Raw genomic sequence first — 25990 nt, 5'->3', positions numbered from 1 at the left:
TGGACACTCTGGCCCAGCCCAATTGACATATAAAATTAACCATCACACCCTCTTAGAGAAAGGATAGAAAATTGGTCTACAAAACCTACCTTTGAAGTTGAATTTTTACTAACCCTCAGGGTTAGATTGGAGGATTCCAGACTCTCATTCCTGGAACTTTCTAGTGTTCTCCTAGACTGCTTCTCTTTAAAAAAAAAAAAAAAAAAAAAAGTTAATGCCCATGTTAATGAGCTGCCTGCAAAGGAGTGAAGGCATTTGAATAAGTCTTTATCCATGTAAATTGGTTGTATATTTTGTGGTATGATTTAGATGTTGTGCAAATTTCTGTGTTCACATTTTAAGTTCTTCAAGTATTATTGACATCATAGGAACCAGAAATAAGTTACTTAGAGAGTTGTTTTTAATTTTGATGATTCACATGCTGACATATAATGTTCAGATTCCTGTACTAGGCTCCTTAGGATTCTTTAGGGACTAAAGAGCATCAGGTCCTGGTTTGTGATTGCCTTTTTTTTTTTTTTTCCCCCCCCCGGTAAGTGGGCCTCTCCCTGTTGTGGCCTCTCCCGTCGTGGAGCACAGGCTCCGGACGCGTAGGCTCAGCGGTCATGGCTCACGGGCCCAGCCGCTCCGCGGCATGTGGGATCTTCCTGGACCGGGGCACGAACCCGTGTCCCCTGCATCGGTAGGCGGACTCTCAACCACTGCGCCACCAGGGAAGCCCCCCCTTTTTTTTTTAAACTGAACTCAAACATGAGCTTTCTTTCATTTTTAAAAGGAGGTGAGCCTCTTTTTAAATATCTTATTTTTAAATCAATTCAGTCTCTATCATGGTAGAAAAGAAACCTTAAGCAGTAAAGACAGCTTTCCTGTTCAGTTTAAATTCAGTTGTGATACAGATTATATCATAGGAATATAGTACTAAGACCAGATGGGCCTCTGCTCTGCCGGTTTGCTGTGTGATCTTGGAAAGTTCACTTCACCTTTTTAGTTCATAGCTTCCTCAACTGTAAACTGAGCAGTTTGAACTATACTCCAGAGAGCCAACTCAAGATTTATTATGGGCAACTTTTCCTGCTGCCCAAATTTGTAAATTCTAGCTTTGTTAGGGGATTTTTCTTCACCTTTTTGAGAGCTACCTAGAAAAAAAAAAAAAAAAAGATGATATTATGCAGCAAGACCTACAGAGGTTAAATTACTCATTTATTCATTAACTTAAAAAAGTAAACAGTTGTGGAATGGTTTATGGAAGAAGCATTTCAGCTGAGTCTTGAAGCAGGGAAAGGATTTGAACGTATAGGGGTATGGAGAGAGAGCTCTCCAGGAGAGAAAGGTCAATTTAAAGAAACCCCCATGGAAAGAAATGGCCAGGAACACTGAAGAGGACATTGTGTCTGGGGGAAGTGATGGAAGAGGCAGCTGAGAAATTGGATTAATATCAGATTGTAGAGAACCTCAAATTCTAGACTGAATAACTCAGGAGACCTTAAGCTCTGTAAATGAAATGAAGGACAATTCTCTTGCTTCCACGTGTCTTTGATGCGTGGTAGACACTCAGTAAATACTGGTTGTTTGAATGAGAGAATTTAAAATTTTCGAGAAAGGGAATGAAATGATGATCCCCTTTAAGGGGATTTTACTTGTCCACCATGTAACTACTAGAAGACCTAGTTTGATTTCATTTATGTAGGCAAGGAACAAGAAGGGGGACTGAACTTGGCTGTTGGCACCCACTGTTGGGTATTGGAAGAGGGAGGAATTGAAGGTGACTGAGGTTGATTCTGGATAGCTGTGAGAGTGGTTGATATCAGATTCTAAGTCATATTTCTATCCTGTGTGCCTTTTCATCTTTCTTCTTGTTACACTTGAGTTCAGGGACCCTGTCAACTTTGTTTTCAGTACCTTGCTTGAACAGGTCCTTAATATATATTTGCTGAAGGAGTTCATGCATGGTAGCAAACCTGATTTGGTCTTTAGTTTGAGTACAGGCAGTGATGATGATGTCAGAATTACTGAACTACTTTACCTCTAGGCAGAAATTCAAATACTTTTATGCCCATTCAAGATGGTCGTCGTTTTCATCTGAGTATTATTTCATTGTGATAAGCTCTGATAGGAAACTTAAGTTGATGTTGACTTAGTTATCTCAGTTATTAGCTAGATTCATTCAATAATAATAGATATGAATAATTATTATAACAATACTAATGATTATTATGCAGGGTGAATTTAAAAGCACAAAATTTCCAGATATCTATGTATATGTCTCTTTCAACTCAACTTGTCTGTATCATGTTCAAGATAGTTAAGTGCAAGACATCGTGCTAGACACTGTCTGATAGACAAAGGTGAATAAAGCAGTTTGTACCTTCAGGAGCTCAGAGGATGCAGAGTAAACTAAGCAGACTGTGTCAAGTGTCATGAAAAACCCAAAGACTTTTTTAGAAGAAAAAGTGATTATGAACAGAGGTCTCTGAGCACTCAGGCTTGGTAGAAGAGTGGTAGTTGAGGTCTTGAAGAGTAGAACTCCTGCAGACATATCTAGGGGAAAGGATGCTTCAGACCAGAAAGCAGCAAGCATCATAAAGCATTGAGTGTGGTGAGGGGTAGGATACAGCTGGAATGGCAGATAAGAGATGTATGGGGTGGACTCAGAATCCTTGGTTGCCTGGACAAATTTCCCTCTGTAAACAGTAGGTTTTAAAGCAAAGAAAGACTGTGGTTAAGGTCTGAGATTTGGGTAAGTTAATTCGTTGGCAAGTGAAGGATAAACTGTGGTGAAGAGACAAGTCGTTTGTCAAGCTGGGCCACCCTAATAATCTACGAGAAAAGTAAGGACACCTCAAGGAAGGATTGTAGCAAAACAAAAGATGTCCTGGGTGGTGATGGGTTACCTAGAATATTACCCATAGACAGGGAATATAGAATATATAGATTCTGCCAACTAGATTTTATTGGAGATCTGGGTGGGGAGGGAGATTTTAAAAGATGATTCTAAATTTTAAGTTGAACATCTCAGAGGAGAAGAATTATTAACTAACAATGAAAATAAGAGCAAAAGATATTTAAGAGGAAATGAATTCAGTATAAACATGCTGATTTTAAATTTAAGTCACATGTGGATCATTCTTAGGAGGTGTTTGGCAAGCAGTTGAGTTTTTGGGTTTTTTAAATTTATTTGTACTGGGGTGTGTTGGGTCTTTGTTGCTGCCCTCAGGCTTTCTCTAGTTGCGGCGAGCAGGGGCTACTCTTCATTGCAGTGTGCGGGTTTCTCATTGCAATGGCTTCTCTTGTTGCAGAGCACGGGCTCTAGGCGCATTGGCTTCAGTAGTTGTGGCTCTCGGGCTCTAGAGTGCAGGCTCAGTAGTTGTGGCGCATGGGCTTTGTTGCTCCGCAGCATGTGGGATCTTCCCGGACCAGGGATCGAACCCATGTCCCCTGCATTGGCAGGCGGATTCTTAACCACTGCCCCACCAGGGAAGCCCAGCAGTTGAGTTTTTAGCCTGTAGCATCACTTTACTTTCATCCCACAGATATTTTCACACACACCCCCCCCCCAACTATGTTATTTGCATGGCAGTTCAGGGGAGAGGGCATAGTGGAAAGGTATAGTTTTAATGCTGTGCTGATGCATGCTTGAGTTTTGTATAAAATGATGTTTCTAGGCATAACAGCTGATCCACATGTGGGCAAATCCTATTTTTTCCAGCCCTATTTCAAGGTGGTGCACATGAAAAAAAATGATAAAAATTGTTTAACCCTATATACATTTTATTTCTTATTATTACTCTTCTTATGAGAAACAAAGCACTGTGACTTAGCCAGGTGCTTTTGCACTAATGACTCTTGTTCTATTTTTCTTTGGGTAACACAAGGTCAAATAAAGTGACAAGCGTGGTTCTTGACCACTGAGTTTAATTTTATCGCAGGTCCTGTTCCTTCCACAGGAAGATGTGTTCTGTGTTTTTGCCCTCACAGTACTGAAAGGTGAATCTCAGTCTTTCAAGTGTTCTCCCTGCCTTATCTCACAATTTCATCTCCAGTCCACTTAAAGATTATTATTACCTGCAGGCAGGCGAAATGTTACAGATACAGTCTTTATGGCTATTGGTACCAGAAGGACTTGCGTTGAGCTCAAAATTCAACAAAGATTTTGTAGAACACCTTACATTTCAGAAGGCCTACTCAGTTACAATATCTAACTTATGTAAAAGAGTTACATATGTTTATGCTTCAGTAAAATACTTTCTTCTGTAAACATTATTTTACTTACATTACCTTCTTCCTATGATCCTATCAGTCCAGTTGGGTACAATCCCCCTCCTCCTGCATTTTGCACATGAGGAAGTAGGCTCAGAGGGGTTGTGTCAGGACTCCGGGGAGCTGGGTGTGGAGCCCAGGTTTGCTGATTCCAAATCATGTTTTCTTTTAATGGTAAAATATTTTGACCAGTGGTAAAATTGGAATGGCTTATCTGCCCATTGAAATGCTGAACTATGTATTCCTTCTTAGAATTTCACTTGAGGCTATTGTATGACCCTCTGAAGTTTCTAAACTGGCTGAATATTAAGCTCCCACAGTCTGGTTCGTTTATCTCTCAGTCTTAAAACCATGTTACTGCAGTAGTCTGTGTCATTTCCGTGTGTGTGTGTGTATGTGTGTGTGATATTTATATATATACAAAGATATAAATATATCTTTAGGTGTATTGATGAGCACCCTCATGGCAGAAAACATATGCATTTGGGTCTGCTGACACTCCTGCTTTCTAGATTTTTCTTGGGTGACCTTCACTGAAGGAAGGACAGGAGACCTGCCACACTGCTTAGAATACTGATTTTCACCAGTGGCCTTTTATGGATTTTAGGGAGCAGTGGTCTTGCGGTTTTCCTTCTTACTTGCTCCCTATCTAGCTAGCTAGTCTCTGAAAGAAACTACCGAGTAGTCTTTGCCAGCTTTAAGAAATAGACCCTGTTACAGCAGAGGACTTCCCTTGAGGTTTTCATGTGTTTTATTGTGCAGAAATACCAGTGTTCCAAAGAAGGTCAAGATTTAAAAATCCCATGTCTGTTATCTTTCTTGGAGACTCGACTGGTCTGGTAAGATGATGGACCCAGCTATCTTCAGACTCGTAGCTTTATTAACTTTTGAATATTGGGTCAGTAATTCCTTTTGAGGACACATTAACCGTAAGTATTCCACATCTTACGTTTCATGTTCCTTCTACAGAACAGGGAGGTTTGGATAGGCCTTGTCTGCCTGCTTCACGAATGTGCCTGAGAGATTGAATGAACCAGTTCATCTCCAAGGTCATCGGCTAACTGAGGTTCTCAGTGCTTCTCTTTGATGTCTGTGTCATACCACTCACAGTTGTCTGCTATTTACTAAGTACCCAGCGTATGTGCAGGAAGAAAACACACGAATTTACAAGCTCTGGTCTCCAGTCCTGGCAAGCCTCAGCCTCTTCGGTTTTCTGCATTTTGTCATTCAGCATTTGCTAAAATTTTACTCTTCACAGGCAGACTCTGGGCTAGGCTCTAGGGATAAACATGGGAAAGGATCTCTCTTTTTACATCTTCCTAGCAAGGGAGAAAGTATATAAATAAATAACTGTAAAGTGTGTGAAGTCCTTGTTAGAGGTCAAGTGGTAAGATGGACAGGGGGCTACAGAATGGCACAAAGGGAGCCTGTGGAGCCCACCCGGCCTCTGTCCACCTGCCTGTTTTCTCTTATTTTTTCAGATACCTTTCTTTCTTTCTTCTTCATGCATCGCTGTCCCAACCTGGTGACGAGGAAGTTAAAGGGTAAATGTTTAACGTGGTTGTGGATCCACTTCCAATTCCCCCAGATGTCACACCTGTGCAATTTTCCAAGCTTGTGTGAGAAGGCAGGTTAAGTGGAATCTAGAAGCCAAAACCAGATGACAGCAGGGCCTCCTCCCAGGGATCTGCTGTGGGCAGGGGGGTGGGGAGGGGGGTAGTGAGCATGGTAAAAAAGAAATATGGCTGGTGTGTGTGACACTTAGACTCTCACAGAGAGGGAGACACTTGATTGCTCTAAAGCCTTACCTTCCAAGGGCATTTGAAACCAGCCTTGTTTCCACTCTGGCTGGGTTGCTGAACCCTGAAGATTTAATCCTTATTACTGATAAGAACAGAAAGAATGTGACTTATCTCTCCAATCTCTGCAGAGATGGAAGGAAAAACCATTTCTTGGAACGTGATTGCACATTATTTGACAGCTTTTCAGCTTGCCCGTTAATTTAGGTGTTTGAATAAGTAAACTCAGTTGGGGCTGGGTGTCGAGTATCATTTTCTTTATAAATGCGAGAGTTCCTTTTTGAAGTGATCCCATTCTTACCTCTTCCCCCACCATTCAAACAGAGTTTAAATATTTGCCAGTGTAGATGTTTGATTTTTATCTTAGCTCTTTCTTTGCTTAACGTTATTCTCATGGGTGGTTAAGTGGAAGATAAGGGGGCTCTTGTTTAATTCTTTTCAACTGGTATTGCTCAAATATTTGGAGAGCAGACACTTCCCAGAAAGAATGAGCAGGAACCTGGTTGAATGGAGGTGAAGTGAAATGTCCCCCTGTCATATCTGAGTAAACCAGGCACTGCTGGGCCGTCACTAGGATGTTTTTTGGTGTCCAGATCTCCTTTTAAAGGCTCCTGGAGCTACTGGTCGAGGGGTCTTGCCTTCTTTGCTTCCCAGAAAAATGTGTGCTGCTCTTAGAATGGAACTTGGTAGTTCAGTGACACCAGCAGCAAGGGACTGCCTTGTGCTGGGAGCTCCACCCGAAGTCTCACAGCATTTGTTCCACACCAGCTTCTGATCCGATAACAGATTTTGCTTCCACAAGAAATGGTGTGTGTGTGGTGTTTTGGTTTGGTTTTTTTTTAAACCTTTTGCACCTATCTCGAGCAGTGATTAAAAACAACAGACAAGTAAAAAATATCCCCTACTCCATTAGCTGTCATCATATTGGCTCTATTTATGGACTCAACTATCACTGTAAGCCTTGCTCTTCTGAGATATCCGCAGGGATTTGCTTTTTAAATTATTACCTTTAAAATGTGCCCACGAACAATACCGCATTTCACCAGCGCCCTGGGAACCCACACTGTGGGTGTGGTTTTTGTGTGCTATGTGATAAATTGAGCAGCTTCGCTGCAAATGTTGAGGAAAACCCAGGGTTTTAAGTGATTTGCCTGGCAAATCACCTTGCAAAGGAAATTTAAACAAAGACCAAGAAAGAGATTTCAGGAAGTAAACCCCAACTGGTGTATGTGTCTCTCTCCTTTATATCTTTTTCTTTTTAAACTGGGACTCCACTGAAAAGTTGATTTACACTGTGAATCGAGGCTGAATGAAATCCAATTGGAACTCACTTGAACACTGTTTTGATGTGAGATTCAAAGCTTCTGCAAATTTATTTTACCTTCTACATTTGCTGATCTCCTGCTTGTAAATCCTGTTGAAGGAGAATAAAAATGACTGCAGCCTGATGGGAATTAAATGTCTGAAGTTCAAAGCAGTTTGCACATCAGAGCAAACGTCAATCAAGTGAACATCTTGCAAGCCAGGCAGGGAGTGAATTTCTCCATGGGGAAGAGATCAAAGTGGGAGTCACAGTTCTGTTTTCTCCCTCGGGATGAAGTTTCGATCAGTTGTTCATGAAAGTAAATCCAGAAGGAAGTTTTTTCTTTTTTTAACTTGAACGGGTAGGAAAGATGGAGTTATTTCTCTTGAAACTAATTTTCAGGCACCGGTTTTATCTTATAAAAATGAATACAGAAAGCAGTCGTAATCCACTATCTCCCCTTTTTAGAGTGAGAGTCTACAGGAGATTTATATAGGATTGTTCTCTTATTACTTTTTTAAAGGACAGATATAAAGATAAGTTGAATTGCCTGCTTATTTTATAGGAAGATCTATAATTTTACCAGTTCTTGACCTTTCCATAAACCTGAAGTTTTATAAATATGACTGGCAGCTAATATATTTCTCAGTGAAAAATCTCTTAGGTAACCCTTAAGAGTAACTGACATCTTTTTATAATGGATTATAAGAATGAACTTCACATTTCTTAGTCTCCAAATCAGGGTAAATAGCACGTTTCTTTTTAGAAATCATTTTTCTAAAAGGCATATGGGCATAAAAATGTGCTCCTGTCTTTGGCAAAGCCACTGTTCGTCTGGTGCCTGGAGGATGGCTAAGCGAGTTTTACTGCTGTGTTTGGAGTCCAGAAGAGAAACAAGCATTACTGAGTGTGAGTGAGTAGAAGGTGGAGAGATAATCACAGGGGTTTTGCTCACGTAATTACTTCTCCCAGCTGACTCACCAGCTCTGGACACACCGTGCTCCTATATCTCTTAAGCCCCCTGTTGACACCTGCTTCCTTCCCTGCCTGCACATCAGCAGTGTCGGCAGCCACAGAAGCAGAGTGAGGTTTATTTCTCGCATTTCATGTTAACTCGGTTTTGGAGTGGGTGCTCCCCACATGCGGGAGAACTCAAGACATTGAGACTGTTGCCACTTAAAGAACTCCATGGAGCAAGAAGCAGGAGGAAGGAGAATGATTGTCATGTCCCTGAATCCTTTCAATATCAGAATGTGGGGATTTAATAGGAATAAGTTAATTTAAAACCACCAGTATTCACTATGTGGGGATTACCCAGGAAGCAAGGATTCAATCCAGTTCTTGAAACAAGGTAACAGTCTGTTTCATCCTTTGCTAGTAAACTTTCAGAATCCAAAGGTCTGTGAGCCAGCTAGACAATAGGTCAAATTGCCCCTCCGGCTGAGGTTCTCCTGCAAAGTGGTTATTTAATTCTCAAACATCAGGGTTGTTCTGTGGATTCCTTCAGAAAAATAAGAGCTTCAGGTATTTTCTGTGTTACTTTTGGATCAGGTCTGATATCTGGAAGGCTGTGTGTTTGCACCACATCAGCTGAGACGTCCCTGAGCTGTGTTTCAGTTTTACGCCTCGCTCACATTTACCGTAAAGCTTAAGTTGTGTCTGTTGTCCGTTATGTTTTTCAGCACCTAGAATTCGTTGTCCCATGTGAGAATTTTTCAGAATTTGGTGAAATTTCCTCTTTCTTGGTCTTTTCTTAGTTCTATCTTATCTTTCTTGTACATAAGCCATTTGTTTAAGGTTGTCAGATTACCAGAATGCCAGGGTCTTGCTCTCAGAGGAGAAAGTTGGTACCAGGAAGAGGAGAAATTTGCTATGAGCTGGCCCCAGGTCTGCTGTATCTCTTCTCCATGCAGAGAATGGGCATGCTCGCTCTTCTGTTCACGTGGAACTTCTAGCTACCACTGCTGCCCTGAAACCTCTCAGATTTTAGCGGTGAATGGGAAGGGAGCTTGAGGCTTTTCTGGAGTGAAATAATAAAAAGTGTAACCCCAAAATGGCCAATTCCAAAGCTATGCCAGTGGTAAACATTTTAAAAATCTAAGGTATCTACAATTAATAGAGAACACCTGCCTTTAATATCTTCTTCGTCTTCCTTTGCATCCTCATCTTTGTCCCTAGGGATCTTTCTCTGTAGCTATCCATGGTGAACCCTTATGCTTAGCTACTGTCATTTCCTATTAAGTAAAAAGCAAAGATTTCCCCTAAGCCCCACAAGCTTTCAGAGTAATCCTTTCCTTTGAGAGAATTGAATTCTACTTCAGCTGTTAGATAATGTTAATGATGATTTATTGATTGATTTATTGAGATACAGTGTAATGTATTCATTATGAATGAGAGCTTGAATATATGTTCAAATCTTGGATCTGTTACTTCCAGCTATGAATCTTGAGCTTCTTTTTTTTTTTTTTTACATCTTTATTGGAGTATAATTGCTTTACAATGGTGTGTTAGTTTCTGCTTTATAACAAAGTGAATCAGTTCTACATATACATATGTTCCCATATCTCTTCCCTCTTGCATCTCCCTCCCTCCCGCCCTCCCTATCCCACCCCTCTAGGTGGTCACAAAGCACCGAGCTATCTCCCTGTGCTATGCGGCTGCTTCCCACTAGCTATCTATTTTATGTTTGGTAGTGTATATATGTCCATGCCACTCTCTCGCTTTGTCACAGCTTACCCTTCCCCCGCCCCATATGCTCAAGTCCGTTCTCCAGTAGGTCTGTGTCTTTATTCCTGTCTTACCCCTAGGTTCTTCATGACATTTTTTTTTCTTAAATTCCATATATATGTGTTAGCATACAGTATTTGTCTTTCTCTTTCTGACTTACTTCACTCTGTATGACAGACTCTAGGTCTATCCACCTCATTACAAATAGCTCAATTTTGTTTCTTTCTATGGCTGAGTAATATTCCATTGTATACATGTGCCACATCTTCTTTATCCATTCATCCGATGATGGACACTTAAGTTGTTTCCATCTCCGGGCTATTGTAAATAGAGCTTCAGTGAACATTTTGGTACATGGCTCTTTCTGAATTATGCTTTTCTCAGGGTATATGCCCAGTAGTGGGATTGCTGGGTCATATGGTAGTTCTATTTGTAGTTTTTTAAGGAACCTCCGTACTGTTCTCCATAGTGGCTGTACCAATTCACATTCCCGCCAGCAGTGCAAGAGTGTTCCCTTTTCTCCACACCCTCTCCAGCATTTATTGTTTCTAGATTTTTTGATGATGGCCATTCTGACTGGTGTGAGATGATATCTCATTGTAGTTTTGATTTGCATTTCTCTAATGATTAATGATGTTGAGCATTCTTTCATGTGTTTGTTGGCAATCTGTATATCTTCTTTGGAGAAATGTCTATTTAGGTCTTCTGCCCATTTTTGAATTGGGTTGTTTGTTATTGAGCTGCATGTTATTGCATGTTGCTGCATGTTATTGAGCTGCTGCTTATAAATTTGAGCTTCTTAATTTAACCGTTCTGTGCCTCAGTTTCTTGGTCTTCAAATGGAGATAATAATAATATTTCCCTTGGGCTTGTGAAGATTAGATGAGTTGATCCATGTATAATACTTGGAATATTCTTGATTTTATATATATATATATATATATATATATATATACATACACACAACACAGTAGCTGTTAACTGTTATCATTACTAATACATCCATTACTAGTTATTATTATTTATTAAATGTTTACTATGTACTAGGCTCTTACAGGCTGTTTTCTGATTATGAAATAGGTACTATTTTTATCACCATATTGTAGACGAGAAAAATGGAGGCTTAGAAAATGTAAGTTCTATGCAAGAGGTAGACAGCAATAAGCAATTTAAACCCAGACTCCAGTCCAGGTCTGTGTACCTCTGAGGCCATGCTCCTGACCATGATTTGCCAGGGTGGCAGTTCCTTGTTCATCATAGATGTTCATGAATATGATTTAATAAAGTATACAAAGCTTTCCAGTGACTTAGCTCTCTGCCCTTCCACAGTAGTCAGCCACCAATAAGAAAACTTATGGAGAACTATACATTCCCAGGAATGCACTAAACCTGAGAGAGAAATATAAATCCTCAAGGAACTTACAATCCACTGGCAGAACTAAGAACTTCTCAAGGTTTTAGAGAGAATTGGGAGTTCAAGTGCTACATGGTAGGGTTTAGACAATAAGGCTTCCATAACAAAATACCTTGGCACCTCCCCTCACTTCACCTTTATTTAGTATATGGGGAAGGCAAAATAAGTAAGATAATTTTCTCATTATTTGTAATAAATCTTATGTTAGAATTTTTATTGATTAGTATTTTGCTGATATAAGCAGAATCTAAAACCAACCAGTCTGTATCTGTCAGACATCAACTGCATTGACATTATGCTAAGCCTGATTACAAAACAATATTTAAAAATTAGGGGAAAGACACACAAGCATGAATTAAGATGCAGAGTGGCACTAGTCAGTTTAGAGGAGAGAGGGCTCCTCACAGGCTGGGGCTGACAAGAGGACTTCCTGGAAGGAAGATGAGAAGAGCTGGGGGCTTTGTAGAATGGGCGCAGTGAACACCAGAGAGCATCACAGTTCGGACCCAACAGAAAAAACATGTATTGAGGGACTGGTCTGGTTAGTGCTATAGGTTGCGAGACAGTGGGAAGAGAAGGTTGGGCAGATTATTGATGACCAGCACTATATTGTGAAACCTTTTATGACTGACAAATGTTTACTGAGCACCTACTCTTGTTAATGTGTTACTTTCAGTTTTATTGTTATAAAAATGTTTTTATAACAATACAGTACAAAAAGAAAAACAACCTATAAAATAGTTCCCTGGTCTCTCTGGTCCCAGGAGCGAACTCTCATTTCACAACGGCCTGGGAAGTCTGTACGTGCTCGGTGCTGGACTTCAGCCTTCTCCAGGGGTAGGGCTGATGGCCCAGGTCCTGGCCGTGGAGTCTCCACCCAGGGAGAACGGGGCTGTCTTCAAGCTCACACTTCTTCTGGGAGAAGTTGTCAGTAACTCTCTTGAGTTGCCTGTCCCCTTTAACAAGTTCTTCCTTATTTGTCACTTAAATGAAGCAGTGTGGTGTGTGGCTCATCCTTGGACAGAGAGCTGGGTGATAAGGTCAAGTCTCTCTTAGGTCCCTGATTCGCTATGTGTTCCTTGGTGTCACTTTCCTCAACCGTGAGATAGGTAGGTCTAAAAAAAGTTTGTAATTTGTACTGCAAAGTCCAGATGTGAGTTTCAGGCATACCTAAGAATTACTCTGCTCTCTTGATTCAAATTGAAAGGTCCTCTGTCCTTGGTCTCTTTGAGGCATACAGAGAAGTACCTGTGCTCACGTGGAAATCCGTTCTACTGCCTTATTTCTAAAGAATCTGCATGACAGGATTGGAGGGCTTCTCACCCCTGGAGAGACTGTCAAAGTCCGATTCCAGGACCCCACCCCAGACTCACTAAATCAGACTCTTCTAGGGTGGATCCCAGGAATCTGCATTCCAACATGCTTCCACATGATTCTGATATGGCTAGACTTTCAGTAATTAGGAACCATTTATCTGAGTCATGATCCTCACTTGTTGGACCTCTGGAGGCTTCTGAGGAAGCCCAGAATAGGGCTAAGCACTGTCACGATGGATGTTCGTAGAAGATCAGTTAATATGAGTGCCTGCTTTTGACAAGAACAATGCTAAGTGTTATGTATGCACAGTGGTGAATAAAACCAACAAGATGTGGGGTCTGCTCTCAAGGGGCTCTTGTCTGTTCATATAGCCTGATCTATCAAAATCCACCCATTAAAAACATACACAGGGACTTCCCTGGTGGCGCAGTGGTTAAGAATCTGCCTGCCAGTGCAGGGGACATGGGTTCAAGCCCTGGTCCAGGAAGATCCCACATGCCACAGAGCAACTAAGCCCATGCGCCACAACTATTGAGCCTGCGCTCTGGAGCCCGCGAGCCACAACTACTGAAGCCCACACGCCTAGAGCCTGTGCTCTGCAACAAAGAGAAGCCAACGCAATGGGAAGCCTGCGCACTGCAAAGGGCAACCCCTGCTCACTGCAACTAGGGAAAGCCCGCGTGCAGCAACAAAGACCCAATGCAACCAAAAATAAATAAATTTATTTTTAAAAACATATGCAAATGGAGCCGTAAATTAAAAATTATGACACTTGCTTTGAGAGAAGATGGAGACACTTGACATAGACTAGGAAGTCACCCACAATCAGAATAGACCTTTCTGGGGAAGTGATAAGTGAACAAAGACCTGAAGGATAATTAGGCAGATAATCAGGAGAACTTTCTAGACTTGCACTGTCCAATATGGTGGCCACTATTCGGTGACTGTTTACATTTAAATTAAGATTAAACAAAATTGAAAATTTAATCTCTCTTACATTAGCCACATTTCAAATGCTGGTAGCCACATGTGGCTGCCATATTGGACAGTGCAAAAATAACACCTTTTCATCACCTCAGAGAATTCTCTAGGACTGCCCTGGTCTAGATCAGGAGTGGTGAAACCAGTCTGGCACACCACCTGTTTTTGAAAATTGAGTTTTACTGGAACACAGCCACACTTATTCTTCTGTAAATTCTCTTTGGTTGCTTTCACACCACAATGGCAGAGTTTAGTAGCTGTGACAGAGACCTTGTAGGCCACAAAGCCTAAATATTATCTGTCTTTTATTAAAAAGTATGTGATGGAATAGGTTTAATGTGGCTGTCTAGCACATGGAGGGCAAGTGAGTTCCCTGTCTAATGCTACTCTTGCTTCACAGATGTTAAATGCTAAAACAAGAGAGGGACAGTGAGATTATGTTGCTTATGCACACCGGCAGCTGCTGATGTATTAATCTCCTCTTTTCTCTCCGTCTGTGGCTTTTGAGGCAGCAATCTTCTCGTCTAGACAAACTGGAGCAGGTCCAAGGAAGAGTGACCCCACTGGTGAAGCAACTGTGTCCTTGGAAGCACAGTTGACAATGTTGATATAATTGTGTACTGCGTGAGAGGCTGGACTAAAGAGTCTCTTCAAATCCCTTAAAACGCCACCTCCTTTGAGATGATATGTATCGAAACAAAACTGTTGAACTTCTGCTTTGGAACCCAGCACACTCTTTGAATACCTAGCCCCTTTGCTTATGCGATCAGTTCATTTTAGTAGTTCTTATATAAGATCCAGAAAATCAATATTCATGTGAATAATCACGTGGACCTTGATTTTTAGGAGTGGTTCTCCAGGGTTATAGAGCTTGTCTACCTGCGTTAATGGAATTTCATTAATGACATTTATCATCTAAGATACACATTTTAACACAAGTTTTTAAAAATCTAACTTCAGATTGCATTTATTTGCAGGTAACTCTTAGAAACTTAATGAATCTTCTCAGTATCTGCAATCCCAAATAGCTTATTTAGAGGTTCAAGATTTTTCTCTTTCGTTACTCCTGGATTAAATTCACTTAAAAATAGTCTTAGTGACTATATATAAATGAGTCGGTACATTTTCCTATTATTTTCTTGTAGACTGTTGTTCGCCCTGGCAAATGAGTCACTGATTACACTAGTGTTTATTGATCAGCTACTAACCAGAGCACTAGCATTGTTCTAGCTCTAGTAACAGCATCGCACTCCCACTGGAAATCAAGAAAGACCTTGGCCTCATCTATATTACAACCTGGAAGGTGCAAGCTCTGTGTCATTTATCATGAGAGGAACTGTGATACATTATTTACAATCTTTTTGACAGCTTTGGAAAATGTTTTATTATTTCTTTTTTTTTTCTTCAGATAGGAAACCTGGGGCTCAGACAGATTGCACAATTTGTGCAAGTCCACACATTTAATAGTGACAGAACAAGGATTCCAATCTAGATCTTTCCTACTCCACAGCCATTCTTTCTCCTTCACTACTGTCTATTTTTGTTCTTGGTCTTTGGTTTTCAGACAGGATGATTTAAAGAATTATTTCACATATCGCATCAGAGCTCAAGTCTGAATTTTTGTCATTCTAGTCTGAATTTTGTCAAATCTATTTTCTGTATGATTTTATCAATAGTACCTGAGTCAAGTTCATTGGGGGAAAAGTTGGCTTGAAGGATTTTTTTTAATCTCCTTAGACTTGATCTTGATTTCTAAAACCTTCTAGATGCAGATGTTGGTTTTACCCACACTGTTCTGAAGTGATTTTTTAAAAATACTTAAATTGCAGTTTTACTGTTTATGAGCTGACCTATTTTGTACACAGTATGAAGTATTACTTTTGTTGGTTAGTTTTCTGGATTGAATAACCACCAAATATATACTGCTAATTCTCTTCTATTGTTTCAGGTTTGATGGGAACTTTAATACCAATGTATCTAGAACAATTAGTTGTGATCGACTGTCTACTACTGTTAATAGCCGGGCCTTCAATCCAGGACGAGACTTAAATTCAGGTCAGTAATCTCTTGGTTTTATAAAGGTGAACTATATTCTACCACATTCAAGTTGAATAAATTTATTGCTTTAGCGATTTTCTTTAAGTTTTGAAGAAAAACTGTGTACTTAAAATCAGGTATTTCTTTCTAGCAAGTTGACACTCAAAAGAAGGAAAGGGGGCTTCCCTGGTGGCGCGGTGGTTGAGAGTCCGCCTGCCGATTCAGGGGACACGGGTTCGTGACCCGGTCTGGGAAGATCCCACATGCCACGGAGCGGCTGGGCCCGTGAGCCATGGCCGCTGAGCCCCGCGTGTCCGGAGCCTGTGCTCCACAACGGGAGAGGCCACAACAGTGAGAGGCCCGCGTACCACAAAAAAAAAAAAAAGAAAAAAGAAGGAAGGGAAGAAGAAAATCGAGTGGACGTGTATTGAGCATTTACTACACATCTACATATATGGAGTATGCCATGTGATTTGCTAGATTCTTTAATCCATTACCTCATTTGTTAGCAGTTTTACATTTCTTATTTTAAAGGTTACTTGAGAGACCCATTTGTCTCTGCACTTAGGAAGTGTTGAATTCATTTGTATTCCTTATCTATAATTTTTAATTTGGGAGGTGGGATTGAAGAATGATGAAGGAGCTTTTCTACTACTGAACAGTGCCATGATGCTATACAGTCGTCCCTCAGTATCTGCAGGCACTTGGCTCTAAGGAGCCCCCAAGGATACCAAAATCTACAGATGCTCAAGTCCCTTATATAAAATGGTGAGGTATAACGATTACAGTTGGCGCTTCGTATCTGCGAGTTTCGCATCTGTGGATATGGACAACTGACCGTATGTTGAGGTTGAACCTTCTTCATGGTCTTGTTAGAACCCAGTCATCTGCAGTAGTAATAACTACTAAGGCACCTGTACACATGGTTATGTATAGCTTCCAAATGACACTGTGTCTCTGCTGTCTTTCTCTGGAGTTCCAGTCTACATTTCTCACTCTGTTTGTCTTGTTATGCACACTTGTTGAGTGATGGGCCTCAGAACCTAAAGGCTTCACATTTTAAAAGCTGAAATGCCTTTAGAAATCACTAGCCTCAATCCTAGAATTTTACCAAGGAATAATCTGAGGCTCAGGAGGGTCCTAAGACTTCCCTCATTACTAGAGAGATAAAGGAGTTAACCCTTAAACATGAAGAACTGTATTTCCCAGATTCCAGGCCTCCTGGAGACATGTAAAAGCCAAGAGAAAAGCCAGAGGGCCAGAATATTTACTTTGAGAGGCCCAACCAGTATTGGTTCAGGGGAAGAATTGTAGCCTTTGGGCGTTGTATACACAAACCAGGTAATCTATTAGGTCTGGAAAGAAAGAACTGTAAGCTTTATATTGCTTAAGGATAATAAAACTATAGCTGCTATCTAAATGACCTGACCTAAATCTGCCAGGCACTTATCGCCTAGACCAATATATAATGAATTCAGTCATTTTTTAAAAAATTGGTCAGAGAATCTTGAGGCCTTCTGGAGCAGGTGGGGTTTATTTACTGCTAGAAAGGAAGCTCAGTGAAAATATTTTTCATAAAAAATAACTGAAGAGGGGCTTCCCTGGTGGCGCAGTGGTTGAGAGTCCGCCTGCCGATGCAGGGGACACGGGTTCGTGCCCCGGTCCGGGAAGATCCCACATGCCGCGGAGCGGCTGGGCCTGTGAGCCATGGCCAGTGGGCCTGCGTGTCCCGCAAAAAAAAAAAAAAAACAAAAAAAAAAACTGAAGAGAGTAGAGAAGGACCTGGAATGGGCGGAGAAAATGAATTATGGGAGATTCCAAAGCTGGAACAGGGCACAGAGCTGGAACTTGAGTCTTTTGACTGTCAGATTCAGTACTTGCCCTCTTTCCCTCAGCTGTGCCCAGCATAGGGTGTGTGAGAATAAGAGAAGAGTCGGGAAGGACTTCCAAGATATCCGACCTTATCAACGAGAAGGACAGAGTTGCCATTGATTGTGATGGGGAAGTAGAGGAAGAGCAGGTTTGTGTGGGACGCATGGAATCAACTTTTCAGTTTTAAAAAAGTTAAGTTAGTTACCTAAGTGAAAATGTCTCCTAGACAGTGGGATATACAAGTCTAGAGTCCAGAGAATGGACCAGACTGGAGATTTATAAATGAGATTCATCGTGTATAGGTAGTACGTAAATCATGAGACTCAGTAAGATCATCATATAGCAAGTGGCTATGAATAAAAAAGAGTAGAGGTCCAGGGACTGGGTCTTGGGACACTTGACCACTTAGAGGTCACTGACACGAGAAGGAAGCAGTCGCAAAATCTGAGATGGCAGTCAGTCTGGTGGGAGAAACAGGAGAGCCATCTCCCTGAGGCCAAATGAAGAAAGTGTTTCAAGAAGGAGGGAGAGATCAGCTGTGCTAAGTTGGTCCACTAAGACCAGGGCTAAGAAAACTGACCATTGAATTTAGCAATATAGAGGTTATTGGTGAACTTGACGAGGGTTGTTTGGTGGGACAGTAGAATAGAATGAAAGGCTAATACTTATTGGTTCAAGCTCTTAAGAATGCAGGAAAGGAGATGGAGACAATAAGTACGTGCACTCCAAAGGTCTGCTGCAAGGGAAGCTGGAGGGCCCCATGGAGTCAAGAAATTTTTTTTTTTAATAAATAAACAAATTTATTTATTTGTTTATTTATTTTTGGCTGCGTTGGGTCTTTGTTGCTGCGCGCGGGCTTCCTCTAGTTGCGGCAAGCGGGGGCTACTCTTCGTTGCGGTGCTCAGGCTTCTCGCTGCGGTGGCTTCTCTTGTTGCGGAGCATGGGCTCTAGGCACGCAGGCTTCAGTAGTTGTGGCACGCAGACTCAGTAGTCGTGGCTCGTGGGCTCCAGAGCGCAGGCTCAGCAGTTGTGGTGCACGCGCTTAGTTGCTCCGCGGCACGTGGGATCTTCCTGGACCAGGGCTCGAACATGTGTCCCCTGCATTGGCAGGCGAATTCTTATCCACTGCACCACCAGGGAAGCCCCAAGAGAATATTTTTAAATTGAGAGAAATTATGGCAAGGTCATGTGCCAAAGGGAAGGATCCAGTAGAGAAAAGTAAGTAGTGAAAAGAGACAATTGCTGGAGTCTTTTCCTTGATTAGGCAAGAGACGGTGGGATTCCAAGTAGAGGATGTGGAAGCACAGGGCATTCATTTCTAATGAGAGGAGGGAAGAAAGAGAGGGCATGTGGAGATGCCCAGAACGACCGACGTGATGTTGGGAACTTGGGGACATGCCCTTCGTAACTGCGTTTTCTCAGAGAAGTAGGAAGCAAAACCATCAGCTGAGAGTGAGGCCAGTGGTGGGGGTGGGACGGGGACGGGGAGGCACTGAAGACCTGGTGGTTCTACTAAGAGTTCTCTTCTGTGATAGAGGTTTAGGGTAGAGCTCAGCTGCGCAAATAACTGGGAATCCTGACAATATGCTATTTTATTACAGTCTTTATTTGTCAAGGGAGAGGTGGGGAGGAAAAGGATGGTGAGGGCAGAGGTATGTAGTTAAAGATCAGATCTTGAGTTTTGCTGTTTCCAAGAGCACGCCTCAAGTCTAACGTCCTACCTGACAGGAGTTGTTCTCGGCACAGTTGACGTAGCTAGATTTACAAGCCATTTTTGGCAATATTCAGGTGTCTGAGAACTGACTTGCTTGTATTTGAAGTTTTGTGACATTCCACCAGGCAGTGGCTGCATCCCAAAATCCACATTCTTGAGCACTCATTTGTAATACGAGAGGAGTGGGAGATGGTGGAGGGTGACCTCAGAGCTCCCCCTTTCCCGCCTCTCCAGCTCATGCCCCTTTTCAGAGCAGAATTAATGTGCTTCGTAGGCTATCACATGTCTGATATTTACATCTGTAAGATGTCCAGCCTTAGACTGTATATAATCCATCAATGGGTCCCTAATTGATAACACAGTTTCAGATTGCCTCTCAGCCTAGCTGGAAACAGGCTCGCACAAACTGTAAACCATTCTTAGCTTCATTTATCCAAAACTAGGTCATGTGTCCATCCATCCAACACACATGTGTATTCTTCGTCTTAAAACCATCCCTGCCAGATCTCTACTTTCTAAACTGACTCCTTGCCCCGGAACCCATTCAAATAACTAACGTTTGACAGTGCATGTGTTACATGATGGTGCTGGTCATGTTTTGCTCAGGGTCTTTCCTGTTTTTATCTCTAGTTTCTCACTTTCTCTCTCTCTCTCTCTCTCTCTCCCCCCCCCCCGCCCCCTTAAAATTCCTGCTGAGCTGTTTTCTTGTGCGTAGCCTGATCCCTAAAGAGAGTTTATTTGAAGAGTCCAAGGAAAGTTGCCTCTTGCTCTCTTGAGTTACACAGTTGAGGTGAGAGTGGAAGTGGGAGTTAGTCTTTCTCGCCAGAAGAAAAGGTGTCTGGACTTTCTTTATTGTATTTGATTTAAAGAGCATTTGAAGTTGCAAACTTCGATCTTGGTCGCATTGCCGTCTTCATTGAGAAACAGGATTCACGGGGTGAAAGAGGCGTTTATAAGTCACGTTACAGCAGGAAATGCCGCAGGAGGTACAGGTGGGCACTGGCGGCTATGGACCATGCTGTTAATTTCAGTGGCTTCATTGCTTCCTTCTGTGAACGAAAAAGATTGGCTCTGTGCTATAGGTTTTTCACCTTTCTTTAAAATAGCTTGAAAATTATGTATTAAAAATGCTAATACCGGGCTTCCCTGGTGGCGCAGTGGTTGGGGGTCCGCCTGCCGATGCAGGGGACACGGGTTCGTGCCCCGGTCCGGGAGGATCCCACATGCCATGGAGCGGCTGGGCCCGTGAGCCATGGCCACTGAGCCTGCACATCCGGAACCTGTGCTCTGCGATGGGAGGGACCACGACAGTGAGAGGCCCGCATACCGCAAAAAAAAAAAAAAAAAAAATGCTAATACCAATGCAGTGTAAAGCTGTGTTCTATCTATAATAAAAGAATAAAAATCAACAAAACTAGGAATTTCTAGGGGTTTTCTTAATGCCTAATTACTCCAGCTTCATGATTGTATTAGTATTATAAAAGATTGGTAATTATTTTTATAACATCTAAAAAACTATTCAGTCACTGAGAAATCTAGATTCTTGAGGTTATATGGTTCCGTTTACATTCATGTGTGTGGGTGTACGCATGTATATACACAAAATTAAGTACACAAACAGAGGGCCCTTTTCTTCACCTTGCTTCCCCTTCAAGCTCTATTCCTATATTGCGAGCTACTTTGAAGTCTCATCTTATAGTTTCTCACAACAACCCTATTACACTGATTTCAAAAGATTTTATTAGCCACATATATTCATTATGGAAAGAGTATATATATACTCTTTCCATAATACCTATGATCATAATGGATACAGCCTGGTTTTTTGTTGTTTGTTTGTTTTCTTACTTAGCCAATGTATTCTGATTTTAAATGATTTTACTTAGCAAATCATTCTTCTGTGTCTATGTAAATAAATATACATCTCTATCATTGTAGCAGTGTGTAATTGTGTAACATTGTTCAATCAACCAATCTATTCCAGTTCAACATTTAGACTGTCCCAGGTTTTCACTATATCATTGCTCCCTGGAGGATCTCAAGGGACCCCTCCACAGTTTCACTTGACCGCTATATAACATTTGGCATGTAAGCTTCTTTTTTGAAACTCTGTAATCCTTAGTTCCTATAAAATTGTCCTGTGCCATTTATCCCCGGACTTCTCTGTCCAGGCCTCTTCATCCTTCTTCTTGAGCTCCTTTTCCCTAAAGTGGATGTCCCCACGTGTCCTCTCTTCACCACCTCCCTCTGCTCGCTGAGTGTTATCTCCCTGAATGTTCTCGAGTTATTCAGTACTCCCACTCCTACCACATGCTACTCAATTCTAAATCTCTGTCTCCAGCCCTGGCCTGTTTCTGAGTTTATTTATTGAGGAACCAACTTCAGGGGACACATCTCTCCATGATTATCCTGTAGCTACCTCAAAATTTAAAGCAGTCAAACAGACAAGAACACTTTCCTCTAAACTTACTCCCCAATCTGGGTACCCCTCTCCTGGTTACACTGGGAATTCTTCCTTGCCTTTTTCTACCCAGTACTTCAGGCTTTAAGAGTTTTGACCAAATGAGAGTGTGAGAGAATGGATATTTGCCGAGTATTTACTGTGTACAAGACACCTGGCTAGGCATTTACCTGTGTGTCCCTCTTCCTTCTCATCACATCCAGTGGTGATGTAGGTCTCGTTACCCTTTTTTTTAAATATTTATTTATTTATTTGGTTGTGCCGGGTCTTAGTTGTGGCAGGTGGGCTCCTTAGTTGAGGCTCAAGGGCTCCTTAGTTGAGGCTCAAGGGCTCCTTAGTGTGGCATGCGAACTCTTAGTTGCAGCATGCATGTGGGATCTAGTTCCCTGACCATGTATCAAACCCGGCCCCACTGCATTGGGAGGGCGGAGTCTTAACCACTGCGCCACCAGGGAAGTCCCTCGTTACCCTTTTCATTGAAGGGAAACTTGGCTTAGATTCCATAGTTCAAAGGTGTGTCTCGAATCCCCTTTGTTTTCTCCACTCCAGTACCATAAACTTAAATCTTCATTGCCTTTCTAGAAGATGAATTAATGTAGAAACCACCTCCAAAAAGTTTTCCCTTCTCCTATTCTTTCTCATTTTCAATATATCCTACACACTGTAGGTATTCTGAAAATATCTGCTCTGTAACTCCATTTCTCAAAAACCTCTGATAGTTTACCTCTAAGATAAAGGTGGAAGCCTTTAAAATTCATCTTCTGCTCCTCTTCCTTAAGCCCTCTGAGCTGTATCCTCAGGGAATCCCTTTCATTGTTTCAAATCTCCAGTTTCTATTACTCCTCCATACTTTGCTCTTGTTCGGTAAGAATTCCTTGTCTGTTGTAGCAGGTTGGGTTTACCAGGAGGCAGACTCTGAGATGGAGGTTGGCAGTCTGTTGGGGAAGGGAAGGAAGCAGGATTGAGCAGTAGGGGAAGATGGGCTGAGATCCAGCCTCAGTGGAGTCCTCAGCCACCCCCAGGGGAGCTGAGAGGCTGGGGTAACCCTTCAGAGTTGTGTTGGCCCAGTTACAACTCTTCATTACTTTATTCTATGGTACATTCTTATTATAGAATTTTAATGTTTTTTTATATTGAACATCTGTTTGATGCTCTATTCCTTTTCATTTATTTTTTGTATGCCAGGTGCTCAATCCAGTGCTTTACCCACAGCAGGTACACAGTAAATGCTTATTGAATGAATAAATGAATGAACAGAACTAGGATTTCCTTTGTACTTTTGTTGTCTCATCTTTGTAATGGGATAACCGAGACTTTTGGAAGGACCTTAGTGAAGAGAAGAATGTAGTCGTGATGTGCTATAAGTCAGGCCTGGCTTTCTTAGCTTGACAGCAGATCAGCACATATAAATGTCTTAGGTATAGGGAGACTATATAGAGACAGACTATGCAGATGAATAGTATTATTTGCATGAAACTAACTATGGTGATTTCAAACGTGCAATGCACACAAGAAAATCAGTCCATTGTTCCTGGGTACCTCATACACCACTACGTACTTCTGTCTTAGTCTTACCATGGATACCAAGGAAAAATGTTTACTCAATATTATAGATGAGAAACAAGCCTAACTACCTAAACTAGATAGGCTCTATTAACCGACCTACCTAAAGTCAAACAACAAATTGTTGGTATCGATGTGACTAAACATACATGTCCTGACTCCTTGTCCGATGTGCTCCTTACAGCGGACTGCTTAGGATGAAGGGATTTCTCCCCATTACTGTATTCTGCCTAATAACACGTCAGTCTCTTTTGACCAAACCTATCACCTCTCTTCCCACCCAAACCTCCTCCCCAGCCCGTGTTCCATATGTTAGTTAGCAGCAGCTTCATTTTGTTCCTCACCAAAGCTTGAGACCAGAACCAACCCTGACTCTATCTCTCTCTCTCATAACAAGCTTCTCTCAGGGGACCGCTTTACCGTAGTTACTGTGGCACACACCAGGGTAATTAAGACAGAATTTCTCCCCTCAGAGAGCTCACAACCTTGTCCTATGTGTATTGAGGGCACTAGGAATGAGGAGAAAAATCAACAGACGGATGGTCGTGATGCAGTGCTAAATGCTGTCATGATAAAGGTAAGCCTGGGGCACTTGACCCAAATCGTGATGTTGAGTTGAGTCTTAGAAGACAGTAGGAATTAGGTGACGTGCTTGTGGCAAACACATTTCCCATTTCAGAATCTGTGGAACGTGCCGACCACTGTGGAGGAGGGAATATAATAAGTAACGGAAAATGAAGGTAGCCCTAAGCCAGACTTTAATGGGCCTTGTGTATCAGTCTGAGGAGTTTGCTTTGGGTTTGGTTTGGTTTTTGTTTTGATTTGTTTCTTAGCTTGAAGTCAAGCAGCTGACAGACTTTAAGCAGGGCAGGCAAGAAGGCTTCGTGAAGAACGGATAGAAGAGTAGTTAGCCTGGGGAAAGAGAAAACTGGAAGTAGACTAGGTCGTCCAAAAGTGGGAGGGGTCGTGGAGAGGGGCCATGGCCTACGCAAGCATGGCCTTATCCAAGATGAGTGGTTAATGGGATGGCAAGAAGCAGAGAGTCCGTGGAGACCACTGTCCACGGCAGAGAAAGTTGAAAGGTCACTGATTGATTGGCAGAGAAAAGGTGAAAGGTCACTGATAACTTAGGAAGGGATAGGATTTAGGGATGGTTCTGCAGATGATAGTTTTTTAAGTTAGAGCAACTTGAAAATATTTATATGCTGAAGACAGAGAGAGAGAGAGAGAGAGAGTCAGTCTAAGAAGCAAGTGAAGCTAAGGAAACGGACAGGACAACGGAGTTTAACATCTTGGTTGAGTTGTCCCAAACCTGGCTGATCATCAGGGTCACCTGAAGTGCTTTGTCAAAAATGCCTATTCTTGGGGCTTCCCTGGTGGCGCAGTGGTTGGGAGTCCACCTGCCGATGCAGGGGACACGAGTTCATGCCCCGGTCCGGGAGGATCCCACATGCCGCAGAGCGGCTGGGTCCGTGAGCCACGGCCGCTGAGCCTGCGTGTCCGGAGCCTGTGCTCCGCAACGGGAGAGGCCACAGCAGTAAGAGGCCCGCGTACCACACACACACACAAAAATGCCTATTCTTTGGCCCCCAACCCAGACCTAGTGAATCAGAATGTTGGCTTGGTGAAGCGTGGGAACCTGTAGGCTCCAAAAGCTGATTGTGATGGTCAGCCAGGGTTGAGAACTCCATCTCTGCTAATTTTCTCGTATTCTTTCCATGAGTGTTTGGAAACTACCTTGACCTTTGGGTCCTCTGGGAATGGTCTCTGAGAAAGGAAGAGGGTAGAGCAGTGGATCCTGTGCTGATTTTGGATTGCCCCAGAAATTTGTTCTGGATTATCTGAGCCCATGACCAAGCTGCCTCAACAGAATCAAGGACAGAATGGACTGGTTATTTTACATTATGTAATTAGCTTAGAATGGACATGATGAACTGTGAGCTTGGCACAGAATCAGAGATTTGTGGATGTCCTCTCCTTAGTATTAGACTAAAGTAAATACAATGAGATGGCTGAGTCAGCTGCCATTAACCTAACTTCGGCAGTGGGCTTTAGTGGAAGAATCAGAGGACAGTGTGGCCTGGATCCTATTCCAGGCCCAAAGCTTAAGTAACTCCTCCCTTGGAGCCAGAATATCCTTAGCTATAAAATGATAATAACAGTATCGCTTTGGTAAACCTCCACATGCTGGCTCTTGCTAGCTGTTAAATACTTGGGAAAATTAACCTCTATATGCCTTGGTTTCCTGCATAATAAATAAAACCCACCTCATAGAGTTGTTGTAAGAATTAACTGAGATAATATAAATAAAAGACCTTGCAAAGTGCCTGGCACGTGGTCAAACACTCAATATGCTTGCCCCTTCTGGAACAGCATACACAGTATCCATGAAATATGGCCCCTCCAGAATACGTGGTAAAACGATACTCAGGATGTGAGCAAGGAGTAGGAATTGGAAAGGTGTGATAGGGTATAAGGCTAGACATTTTGTTTGGAGTCCTCAGGATGTTAATTTACTTTACTTCCCTCCAAAAGGATTGCAGTT

The 25990-nt window shown here is 42.1% G+C and overlaps 1 protein-coding gene across 2 annotated transcripts in view; it reads left to right on the top strand.

Annotated features, from left to right (window-relative positions):
• The window catches only part of CACHD1 (cache domain containing 1), a 215769-nt gene that overhangs the window by 122271 nt on the left and 67508 nt on the right, over positions 1-25990 (top strand). For both annotated transcript variants that reach the window (XM_082832498.1, XM_082832497.1), the window contains one exon: positions 15747-15853. In XM_082832498.1, the coding sequence (XP_082688624.1) occupies positions 15747-15853 (107 nt within the window). The remainder of the gene's footprint in view (positions 1-15746; positions 15854-25990) is intronic.

This window comes from Leucopleurus acutus (assembly GCF_964270905.1).
Source record: "Leucopleurus acutus genome assembly, chromosome: 2".
Classification (NCBI taxonomy): Eukaryota; Metazoa; Chordata; class Mammalia; order Artiodactyla; family Delphinidae; genus Leucopleurus; species Leucopleurus acutus.
The sequence above is the reverse complement of the archived record's forward strand: the minus strand, read 5'-3'. Positions and strand labels throughout refer to the sequence as shown.